At 39.6% G+C, this 11,768-nt stretch overlaps 1 protein-coding gene across 1 annotated transcript; it reads right to left on the bottom strand.

The window, feature by feature from the left end:
• Nucleotides 1-797: 797 nt before the first annotated feature.
• On the bottom strand, nucleotides 798-11,019 carry ppp4r2b (protein phosphatase 4, regulatory subunit 2b). The gene is made up of 9 exons (XM_037779471.1): nucleotides 10,866-11,019; nucleotides 9,683-9,764; nucleotides 8,418-8,588; nucleotides 6,140-6,233; nucleotides 6,009-6,046; nucleotides 5,824-5,898; nucleotides 5,554-5,694; nucleotides 5,151-5,452; nucleotides 798-2,366 (listed from the first exon to the last, which is right to left on the bottom strand). The coding sequence occupies exons 1-9, from the start codon at nucleotides 10,900-10,902 to the stop codon at nucleotides 1,987-1,989; spliced, it is 1,320 nt and encodes a 439-aa protein (XP_037635399.1). The 5' UTR covers nucleotides 10,903-11,019; the 3' UTR covers nucleotides 798-1,986.
• Nucleotides 11,020-11,768: the final 749 nt, after the last annotated feature.

Below are 11,768 nucleotides of genomic sequence, written 5' to 3'. Positions count from 1 at the left end.
GCCCTTATAACAAGGCTGAGTCCTAACCGCGGCGGCCCGGGTTCAAATCTGATCTGTGACTATTTCCGCATATCGCCCCCTTTTCTAGACTATCCACTGTCCACTGTCCACTGTCCCATCAACAAAGGCTTGAAATTGCCCAATAAAATAATCTTTAAAAAAAAGAAAAAAGGTGGTCGACGAACATATTTCGTTAGTTTTCATTATCAAAATTAACACTGCATACGACGAAACATCTGATTTTTGAGTGTGCCAATGATGATGTACACTACTGTCCCACAATGCAATGGACAACATAAAGAGGAGCTACTAACAGCTGTAAAAATTGCAAGACGGCTCGAGAAAGCTCTCGTAAAACAATGTTTTACATTCTTTGAAAAACACTTTGCTTTTGCTTTAAGATTTGTTATTTGGCAGCGATGCTCTGAAGCTGCAGTTTGGTGTCTGTTCCCACCTATTGCATCATTACCTATTAATACAACACAATAAAGTAGCACACTGGTACACACTGGAAACAATTAGTATGCAGTATGGAATTGTGACACAGCAGAGGTTTGTGTTGCTGGAGTCTAAGATTAATTTCCAAAATAATGGTAGAGAAAATAGGTAGTTCCAAAGGATTGGAGTTAACGACTCTGAAATGGGCTTTTTCACAGCAGACGTTTTGACATATCATAGCAGGAAAAGCACAGGTGCAACTAATAACATTAACGAGCCTGCTCTTAATTGTCGTTAATGCACACACTTTAACAGAATAAACGTGATGCTGTGTGAAAAGTAATCAAGACCACCACGCATAAAAATGTTAACATTTATTGCTGTTTCTGAATACCGCACTGAAAGCAAAAGCATTCAGAGTATACACAGAAATTATACAATTATATATGGTTTCACAAAGGCAGTGAACACATACTGTATTACAATCTACAAAAATCTACTTTACAGAAATTTAAAATTCTAAATATCAAAAAGTACAGCTGCAGAAAACAGGTGTAGAACTGGAACCAGAAACTGCTCTGGATATCGGTCGGTGAAACAACATGGTGACATCACGATACAAAGAAAGCAGAAGTCATCTTTGTACTTTGTACAGCTGGTTTTTGTAAACTACAACTGGCAGACGAAAAAAAAAAAAAAAAAAAAAAAAATACTCCAAAATAACTAATTGAATTGAAATGATCATATAAATTATGGTGGTTTTATGCTTCCAAAATATATCATTTTACAGAAGACGCCTCAACAAGGTAGCATGTCATTGTATTGTTAGTGGGATTGGTAGTGTATCATTGCAAAAAAAAAAAAAAATGGTTAAAATATAATAAGGACACAATGAAAAAAAAAAGTCTCCCATCTCATAAGGATGGAGAAAAAATTTAAAACAATGCATGTTCTCGACAGCTTGGTGGAGTAACAATATAGTGGTCGTGGGGTGTTTCGTTCAGATCATTGCTCGATTCAGTCAGGAACAGAAATGGTGGCGGTGGCTCATATTTTGAACAATTTCATAAATAATCAGGGGCTGGTATGGCTCTGTTCTGACCCTGGTAGTGTGGTACACTAGGCTTAAAGGGTACAAAACGTAGACTACCAAACCCTGTCGCAATGTCCAAATGGTTGGCGTGAGTGAGTGGTATAAGAAAAGAACCAGACCACCTCAGCATCCAAACAACCCCACTGAACACACAAAAAGAAGAATCCAGCCAAGAGGAAGGCTGCTGAAACCAACCCCTTTCAGGGGAAACTTAAAACCAGAGGATAAGGAGCTCAATAAAATATTCCAGTTAAAAAGGAAAAAAAAAAACTTCAAATGAAAATTTATTTGTATGCCCACATCAATGCCAGGTAGCCATTTTGGAGGAGTGTCCAAAAAGTGGGGCGAGGCGTCTGTCTCGAGGTGCAGTTATCCTCATTCCCACTGACAAGTCAAGCTGGATTCAAGGACAAGCTGGTTTATGGTCACACACGGCTGCAGGGGGGGCCTTCAGTCTAGTCCTGCTCCATGGGCTCCTCCGTGGTCCCAGTGTTCAAGGTGGCACTTTCCATGGCGCCCTCTGTAGGAGGTTCAGTCGTACTGCTGGAGGGAGCGAGAGCTATGTCTTCTCTGGCCGCTTCTGCGCTCTCCTCTATGCTACAGCTGCTACCACTGCTGCTACTGCTGCTGCTGCTGCTGCTGACTGGGTCGCCGTTGCTCTCCTCGCTGTCCCTGCTGGTCTCGGGGCTCTCCAGGACGCCTGCGGGTGCCTGCTGCTCTGTCTGATCCATGTCGCTGCCCTCCTCCTGGGAGCCGCACGGCACTTCCCTCTCGGCCTGCTCCGCCTCCGGACCGGAGTCTGCACACACCTCGGGCTGCGTGCTGCTTGTTGGTTCTGTCGTGAGAAAGGCATTGTTAAAAAACACCAGAGTATGTTTTAGCCCTCGTGACCCAAATCTTTCCAGACAATTTAAGACAGATGAATGACTGGTTTGCTTGTCTTCTTGTCAGGCAGCAAACTTGCTTTCATTATTGCAGAGAAGCTACATTAAATCCACATTACAGACATATTTTAAGTCAAAACTATCTCAAGGATAATACATAATACATTATACAAGACTGATCGGGCTGGACCTAAATATTTGACTATTTGGTTATTCGTCTGTTGGGCAAGTCATTGATTATCAATTTGTTTTTGTTTTTTTAACCCCTCAGGATTACAAACATGCATAAAACACACCAGACCTTTTAGAAAATGCTTCTTATTTAATAACAAATAATACAAACAATAATACTGTAGAATAACTGAATCCTTAAAAATGAACGGCTTTAATTAAACCAAAATACACGTGTTGCGGCGTGATGCTGTCCACCTCAGCCAAGAAATGTCTGGCAGAGTCCCACTGAGTCTTGTCATGGAGACGAGCCAAGAGCCATCGCCGCCGTTGCTTATGTTGGAGTGAAACCCAAGAGAGGCTCGGGCCGAAAGGGCAGAGAGGAAGCCTCCGCAGGCTGCAGGGCTTGCAGCAGGGCACTGCCGGGATCGGCGGTGCTTAATGCGTGGAGACAACAGCCTCAAAACGCCACCGTTTAGGGAGAAAGGGCACGCAAACGTGACTTTGAGGTACGTATACACTCTCACACACAGAGTGGGAATGAGGAGAAGAGACGCAGCAGCCTCAAAATGGCGCCGCATAGGGGGAGTGGGCCCGCAAGAGGCGTAAAAACAGCACTCACCATGACACATACTTCTATGAAAAAGCATGTGTGGGGGAAGCCTCCAATTGTGCGATGGAGGAATTGTGCTGCTTTGATGACATGAAACCGTGCTGCCTGCTAACCGAGAGGTTAAAGCGCTCTGAATATTCGCTGTTGATTTCTATCGCAGCTCCAGAGCCCAATAATTGTATTCAGAACAGCCCCTAGAGGCTGATGAGTAATATGCCTCCTAACATATAACATCCCAAGTCTGAAAATGACCCACATTAGGTTTTAATATGATAGTAATCTCAACCCGGCTACCTGAACATTTTCCCACAATACAAGAAAACCACAGTAACAGCTCAACTTGTGCTTATTTTGCGCTGAACATTTGCAGGAAGCTGAATGTTAAAACACTGAAAGCTCAACTTGTGCTTATTTTGCACTGAACATTTGCAGGAAGCTGAATGTTAAAACACTGAAAGCGCTAGTTGGAATGAGCCTGTACCAAACCACAGCTAAGCGAGTCAAACACTAAGTGACAGAGCTACAGGAAACACACTTTTGTTCATTGGGAACGTCACCACAACAATGTGAAAATGCCATAAAGTCACAATACGTCGAGACACCTAAGTGCTCATGCAGCAAATACAACAATGTAGCACGAGATGGGAGAAATTACAAAGTTAGTTTGAAATGAGCTGCTCGTGGAAAATGTGCCGACTGCAAACCTTTGTACACAAAACACAACAAAATCGGGCTCTTAAGTCTTCTGACCAAAAACTTCTGGCAGCCCCCCAAACCCACTATAAAACCCGAGGTGACCGTGCCTTTCAAGCTGTCGCACCCAATTTATGGAATGCCGTCCCCCCCTATCGCTGCGATCTCTAGACTCCTGTGACATTTTTATGAAGCAGCTGAAAACGTTTTTATTGTCGGGCTTTTGTTAATCTGTCTGAATAACTGCTCCATTTTACTTTTATTATAGTTATATTATATTTTATTGCTTTTATTGGTCTTTTCTTGACTGTATGAGGAACTAGTTACTTGTTTATGCGTCTCTGTCCTCATTTGTTTGTTTTGATGTGATTATAGCTCGTCAGCCCTGCGCTGTCATCGCTACTTTTAATATTGACTTGTTGTATTATTTTTATTAATGTAAAGCACTTTGTGATTTTGTATTTGTGAAAGGTGCTATACAAATAACTTCAACTTACTTATTTACAAAAGGTTCAACAAAATGATATTCCATCTTTCAAATTATACAAAGATGAAAACATAGGGAGCCCACATGTGACATGTCAGCACTGACTTGACATTAACGAGAATTTAAATAAAATCAACTGGTAATGGTAATGAACCGTCATCGCCGAGGTCCTGGCACACTGTCAAGTAATGTTGCTCAAACCCCAATGCCTTTGGCTGTTCTCACGTTGGAAAGTTTTGATGCATGTTTACGAACTGGGGAAATAATCAGAAATCTAAATATGCAGATCTGCTTTTTCAGGTGAGATGGTTTAAAAAAAAATTAATAAAAACCTGACATACAGGTTTCATATCTTCACCTCTAGTTTATCAGGAACACCTACTCCAACAGTCCTGCAATAGATTCCACCTTCATGAAGGTTATAATGTTCAGTTTGTGTTGTTTTAGAGGTGTGTTTAATCAACTTCATGATCATGTTGGAGGTTTGTGGTGCTGTTGAACTGTATTGTCATACAGAGAAAGGTGTTTCTGTTATTAAGCCTATCCACATTGATATGAATAGGGTGGACAAAATAATAGAAAAAAACTGTCAGTATAACACCCCTGTAACAAATAAACTGGCAAATGAGTGTGATTTCAGTTTTCCATAGCCTACCTGAGTGAACTCAGCTTTTTAAGTGTAGCATGAACAACCCATACCATACAAACCAACTACCAATTAACACACACAAAATAAATAAATAAATAAATAAAAACAAACCACAACCCTACCTTGGTCCTCAGTGGCAGCAGCACTGCTGGAGGCTTCATTCTCCTTGCTGTATCCGACCTTCTCCTCTTCCTCCTGGACCATGGCTTCTGCCTCTTTTGAGACGCAGGTGGCATGTAAAGGCCTCAGTGTGTCCGCCTCCTGTTCTTCCTCGTCGTCCTCCTCATCTTCCTCTTCGTCGTCGTCCTTGCTGAACTTAAGTCTCTTCACTTCCTGCTGCTCGGATTCCATGTCCTCTTCTTCATCTTCTGGGTGTTTGTTCTTCACCGAGCTCCCCAGGGAACTTCCCGACGCCGAAACCTCACTGGCGAACAAAGAGGAGTCAGTGAGATACAAATGTGATGCCAGTGGGTTTATGTTGAACACGGAGAGGAGGTTTTCTGGTGCGTTATACACATGACATACCTGGAGTCTTTGTCGTCTTCTTGCTCTGTGTTGAGGTCTTTGTTGTCTGTGCTGTCTGGCAGGCCATTAGCTGCTAGCGAGTGGGCCAGAGACAGCTTCGGTCGGTTCAGCGGCCGAGGTGTTCCAGGGCCGTTCACTTTCCTAATAAAAAGCCATCAAACAAAAAGAGAAAAGGAATAAACAAAAGCATTAACAATAATGAAAAATATCATCTGCTGTAATTTGTGTGAACTTTAGGATCAAGGACTTAATCTGTCCCCACAACACAACCTCTCTGTAAAAGCAGATGTGTTCCCAGGAAGCATCACTCCATTCATTCTGTTGACAGCACTGCATCCATTTTTCCTGCACAAGCAAGTTAAAAAAAAAAAAAAACTCTTAAAATATAATTCCAAAAACTTCATATTCAGTTAGTTTATTCCAAAAAAAGTGTTTCATTTGGACAAGACACTTACTCTGAGGTTGGATGAACACAGCTCACCACCATTACATTCTAAAGGGAAACAAGAATGCCCAAATGAGTGAAAACAGGTGACAGCAGGTTAATGAATTAAGCTAAAACACAGCCACGCTGCTTTGGACGTACCTTCTCCACCCCCCGGAGAAACTTCTCTGTTCCTGTGTAGTTCCTCTTGGGTTCTGTGAGCAGTTCGCACAAACGCTGGATCGTAAATGGAATTCTAAAATTAAGGGAAAAAAACAACAGACTCAATATACAGTGAATAGAAAATGTGTCATTTAGGTGGTCTTCTATAGAAATTTGGCCTAACACTCTGATCCATCCTTTTAGTTGGTCAATTTGTTAAGTAGTCAGGAATATTGAGAGCTTGGGAGAGAAATCACAGCAGCAGGCACTAGAAAGGAAAAAATATAAAGTATACTGTAGCATGATTACATAACAGTTGTCAAATATTTGAGTTTGGGATAGGGTTGGGCGACATAACAGTATATACCGTGCGACGGTAGAAATTTGTCAAAAGCGTTGACACCGCAGTAGCAATTCTCGCGTGATCTTGTGATTAGCACGTGATCTCGCGAGTCCAGCAGCCTCGCCGAATCGATCAACGCGCAATGCATGCCGGTTAGATTTGTGTCCAACTTGCTCCCGACGTCATGCACACGTGAGCAACGATAACCTCACGAGATCGCGGCGGCCGCAGTTTTTAGAGCCAGGCGCCACAGTTGCTCTCCACCGACTGCAAGACCCAGGGCATTGTGGGAAACACCTGGCTGTCGCATGATCAAAGAGCTGATTGGCTCTTAACAACACATGTTGTAGCAAGTCTGAACTTTCTGTGTAATTGTAATATTTAACGCTAGATTGTAGGCAATTAGTCTCATGTTGCGCAACGAAGGTTTCATCTGTTAAACATTTGTTGTGTGGTTAATAATAATAATTATAATAATGAAGATTATTTATGAGCATTTATTAAAACAAGTGCTCATTATGTGCTTTACAAGGCAGACATAAAAAATAATAAAGGATAGAATCCGATGCCAGATACACGCACATTTCCACATATATTTACAAGCAAATATAAATAAATCCGAACACGTTCTGCAAACTACAAGTAGCCTACAGAGCGGATCTAACAGGATGTAACTTTTCCTGTGACTTCCTGTAAATTCTTTGAAGGCTGCTGGAAACGGCTGGAAACGGTCCGACTTGACCACAGCTTTTTGTCACCGCCCCCTGCTGCTGCCGCCTGAACTCGTCTACTTTCCAGACGAGGCGCAGTTCATCTCAAACGAGCCTAATGTGATTTGGGCAGACATGGGGGAGAGTGAAGTTGTAAATACAGAGCAGGAGGAGTCATCCCAACCAACCCAAGAGGAGGAAGAACTCTGGTTACATGATTACCAGACCTTTGCACTCTGTAGTTTATTTTGGCAGCTTTTTTAAATGAATGACGAGCAAATCCTGCACGAATTGACGATTGCATTTCTGATTTATTGTTTTGGCTCTATTACTTTAACAGAGTACATTACTGTCCATCCAACCTTTTAAAAACATTTAAAACATTTGGGATCCCTTACACTTCCTTTTACCTGTTAGTGTCTGATGTAAAAGGTGTCACAGCTCTGCTCGGTTCCCAGTAACTGAGATCGGACCTTGGACCCGAGTTGGGCTGGGTCCAAATTATATTTAGTCTTACTGTGTAAAGTTCTGTTCAATTGCTGTGGGTCTCTAGTCTGTGTATCAACACATCTTATACCGTAATGGATCAGAGAACAGGTCTTATCTTGTGTTACATCATAACCATTGCAGGAGAAAAATGTGTTAGTGAATAGCTTACAGTGAGCTTAAGTAAATTGAGAGTTGTGTCACTTATGAATCATTATTTTGCATCATCACTGACAGTCATCGCATTGCATTGTCGGAGTATTGGCGGTTCCATTGTGGGAATTTTGGAGGACACTGTGTAGGACATAAATTTCACACTAAGAATTCAGACACTCGTATAAAATGAGGTTAATGTTGTGCAATACATAATAAATTGGGAGTGATTGCGAATCCATCCCTGGTCTTTATCACAAACAAAACACAAAATTACTATAACAACACTAAATACACGCAGATTTGAACGATGTATTCAGTGGAGCCAGGCCTCGCCATACAATTTGGGATGGATTAGGTGGTACTACTGAGCAAAAATGTCAAAATCAGCAATACTATGGCAATTTAAAGTCATAACACAGGATGTTGTAGACTACAGATATCTGTGTAGCAGATAGGGTGATCTACAGGACACCTATCCATGGTGTGTGTTGGTCATCATGGGAACCAGACAAGCTCCATCTGGCATCTCAGCCTGCCACTACTACAGTCATACAGAAATGTGCTTCTTTAGCTGGTCACCTACCCATTGTATCCCTTCACAATCTTCAGGATTCTCTCCTTCATATCTTCAAATGGAATTGACTCCACGTTGGGATTTGCAGGACCTCTTTGATCAGGTGCCGAGGCTTTAAAGTCATCCATCACCTTCTCCAATTTAAACAGGAAGTAGTTCTTAAATTGAGACCATTGAACCCTAGAGGAAAATGGAAAGCAGAATACGGCGTGGCATATTTAGCATTAGGTTATGAAAATAGAGGAAAAACTGGCAAAATTGGACAACAAAAGCATACTATGGTTGGATGTCAAATAGGCTATGGTAACATGTTAATTAAGAAGAGGCATGAAAATACAGTTACGCTGACATCAAACTAAGAAAAAATTGATTTTACAAACTCTGTATAAACATTGTTCCAGGACCTCACATGTACAAAGGTTATTAATACAGTCATAGTGTAAATAATGTGTGTTTTAACTGTTATTGACATTAGTAACATAGTATGGTATGTGTTTATCTACAAAAGCATTCTGGGTTTAGTTCCTTCTTACTTGTCTTCTCTTTTAAAAAGGAAAACTGGAAGCCATAATCGTTCTATGGACATTTTGCAATTTGTTGTTCCCAAAGTACGGACTAAAATGGGAAAGAAAGCTTTTAGGTTTTTGGCACCTACTGCTTGGAATAATGTACAATCTGATCTTCAACTTCAAAACTTAAGTTACCTTGAATGAGTTTAAAGCTCTGGCGCCAACTACGGCTGCCTCGGCGAGTTGGTGTGCGCTGTTTTTCTTGTTTTTTTGTGTTTCTATGGTTTTTGGTGACGTTACATTTTTTTATTCTTATTTTATTCTAACGTTTTTATCTATTCTTTTGTTATTATACTGTTTGACTTGCACCAACAAAACCAAAGCAAATTCCTAGTGTATACCTTTTACACCTGGCAATAAACGTGTTGTCTGTTACTTTCACTATAACTGTCTTGCTGCTATCTTGGCCAGGTCTCCCTTGTAAAAGAAATCTTTGATCTCAATGGGACTAACCTGGTTAAATAAAGGACAATAATAAATAAAATAATAGTAAGGCTATGGTAACATGTTGATTAAGAAGAGGCATGAAAATACAGTTACACTGACATCAAACTATGAAAAAATAGATTCTCCAAACTCTGTATAAACATTGCTCCATGTACAAAGGTTATTGAATACAGTCATAGTGTAAATAATGTGTGTTTTAACTGTTAGTAACGTTAGTAAAGAGGGATAATCTATCAGGCCTGCTATATGTTCACTTACATGGTCTCTCCAGTCTTGGCAACATGACATAGAAACTGTTCCAGAAGAGGAGATGCCTCCGTCTTTGATTTCTTATCAAAATCTGAGGAGAGAGAAAACAAACATTAAAGGTCCCATATTATGCTCATTTTCAGGTTCATACTTGTATTTTGTGTTTCTACTAGAACATGTTTACATGCTTTAATGATTAAAAAAAAAACCTTTATTTTCCTCATACTGTTGGCCTGAATATACCTGTATTTACCCTTTATCTGAAACGCTCCGTTTTAGCGCATTTTGACAGAATTGCAACAGAATTGCATTAACATTGCTAGTCAACAGCTTAGGTCATGACATTCACATACACTGCAACCAGTAAATAAACTGGGACACATTTAGAATGTTTTACATTTAAAAATTGTATAAAGGGTCTAAATATCGTACATTTGTGACATCACAAATGAACAGAAATCCTGACGGCTTGTTTCAAATGCAGAGTTTCTGAATACCAGCTGTGTATTTCCCTGTGGATTGACTGTTTCGATACTTTCACAGTATTTATATAGGATTTAAGCCTGCTTTATAATAATAAAAAACATGAAAATCTCACTTTTTTATAATATTGGACCTTTAACATTGTGTACTATAGTCTGATCAGAGAGGCTTTGATTTAACCCATCTAAACCCACATACACACTCATTACTCCACTATAAAGCTTGAGAGCTCCCTGAAGCCTTAGGGAAACTAAATGAAGCTTGTTATGCAGCTCTATTTGGCTGAACGCAGATCATATTGTCTAATTAGCTCTTTACATAACGTCTAGTGGATGCTAACTATCTAGCTAGGTCACCTGCTAGCTACAACTAGCATGTTGAGTTAGCATCAAAAGGGTAGCCGGCAAACTGTGGTCCACCAACAACCGGTGATACTGGTTAGTTATTCAATCTCACACTAAAACATCTGTCGAACAGTGAAGTCAAATACATTTATGTTCAATAGTACGGATAAAGAGAAGCATCGCATTTTAGTTAGCTAATGAATCAGGCAGCTAGCTAACCATTTCCGTGATTAGCAGCTAGTTAGCAGCTACGTTAGCATGTGAGCTACAATCCGGTTTTATTTTATAATAACATCATTAATGAAGAAAACGTAAAACACGTGGTCGAGATAAACATATACACTATCGAAAGAAGCTGGTGTGACCTCTGAGCGCCTCTTGAAGCGAGTCCACTTCCATCATCGCCCTCAGTCAGTCAGTCAGTCAGTCTAGAGGCTGTGGAGCAGACGACTGGAGGCTAGCTGATGCTAACTGCTAGCTGCTGCTAACGAAGCTACGAGCAGAGAGGAGAGGAGGAGGAGCTTCATGTGGCGCCGTGACGTCACTCTGCTGCTCACTGTTCACTGCTCAGAGACAGATAATAAGAGACTCTGCTGCACTGGGACAACAGAGCAACACAGCCCTGTGGAGTAATTACCTGTATGGAATAAAATAATGATAGATACATTAAATATATATATGATAATGTAGCAATACATTGATTAATAATGTTCATCATCATTACATTCCATGCATTACAACATTTCATATATCATATTCATATGTACAAGAATGTGAACCCAACCACTTATTCAGTCTATTTCTTTATATCTATTTTCTTTTTTTTTTTTACTGTTTACTCACTTAGTTATCATAACATGTTTTTATATATATAACACATAGATTTATGCATATGTGAGTTTATATATACAGTATATACATACATATATAAATATATATATATATATAATATATATATTATTGTAAATATACAAGTAAATATAAACCTATTATTATTATTATTTGTTATTTTTATATATACAGCATATCACACAGAAATACATGCATATGTGAGTATTTGATTGATATTTGTTTTAAATAAGTAGTAAATATGTAAATATAAAAATATTACTTATTAAGTTATTTGTATTTGTATATATATATATATATATCACACAGAGAGATATGCTTATGTGAGTATATATATATATATATAAATATATATATATATTTATATTACTATATATTATTGTAAATATACAAGTAAATATAAACATATTATTATTATT

This window comes from Sebastes umbrosus, chromosome 1, assembly GCF_015220745.1.
Source record: "Sebastes umbrosus isolate fSebUmb1 chromosome 1, fSebUmb1.pri, whole genome shotgun sequence".
NCBI classification, from domain to species: Eukaryota; Metazoa; Chordata; class Actinopteri; order Perciformes; family Sebastidae; genus Sebastes; species Sebastes umbrosus.
Note: the sequence above shows the minus strand (reverse complement) of the source record. Positions and strands in the feature narration are given on the sequence as shown.

Excerpts from the sequence above, each read along its gene's own strand:
- ppp4r2b (XM_037779471.1), bottom strand. The coding sequence starts at position 10,902 with ATGATGGAAGTGGACTCGCTTCAAGAGGCGCTCAGAG. Across the intron at positions 5,899-6,008 it reads TGTGTTCATCCAACCTCAGA|GAAAAATGGATGCAGTGCTG; the intron begins GTAAGTGTCTTG and ends TTGCTTGTGCAG. Across the intron at positions 2,367-5,150 it reads TGCTGCCACTGAGGACCAAG|AACCAACAAGCAGCACGCAG; the intron begins GTAGGGTTGTGG and ends TTCTCACGACAG.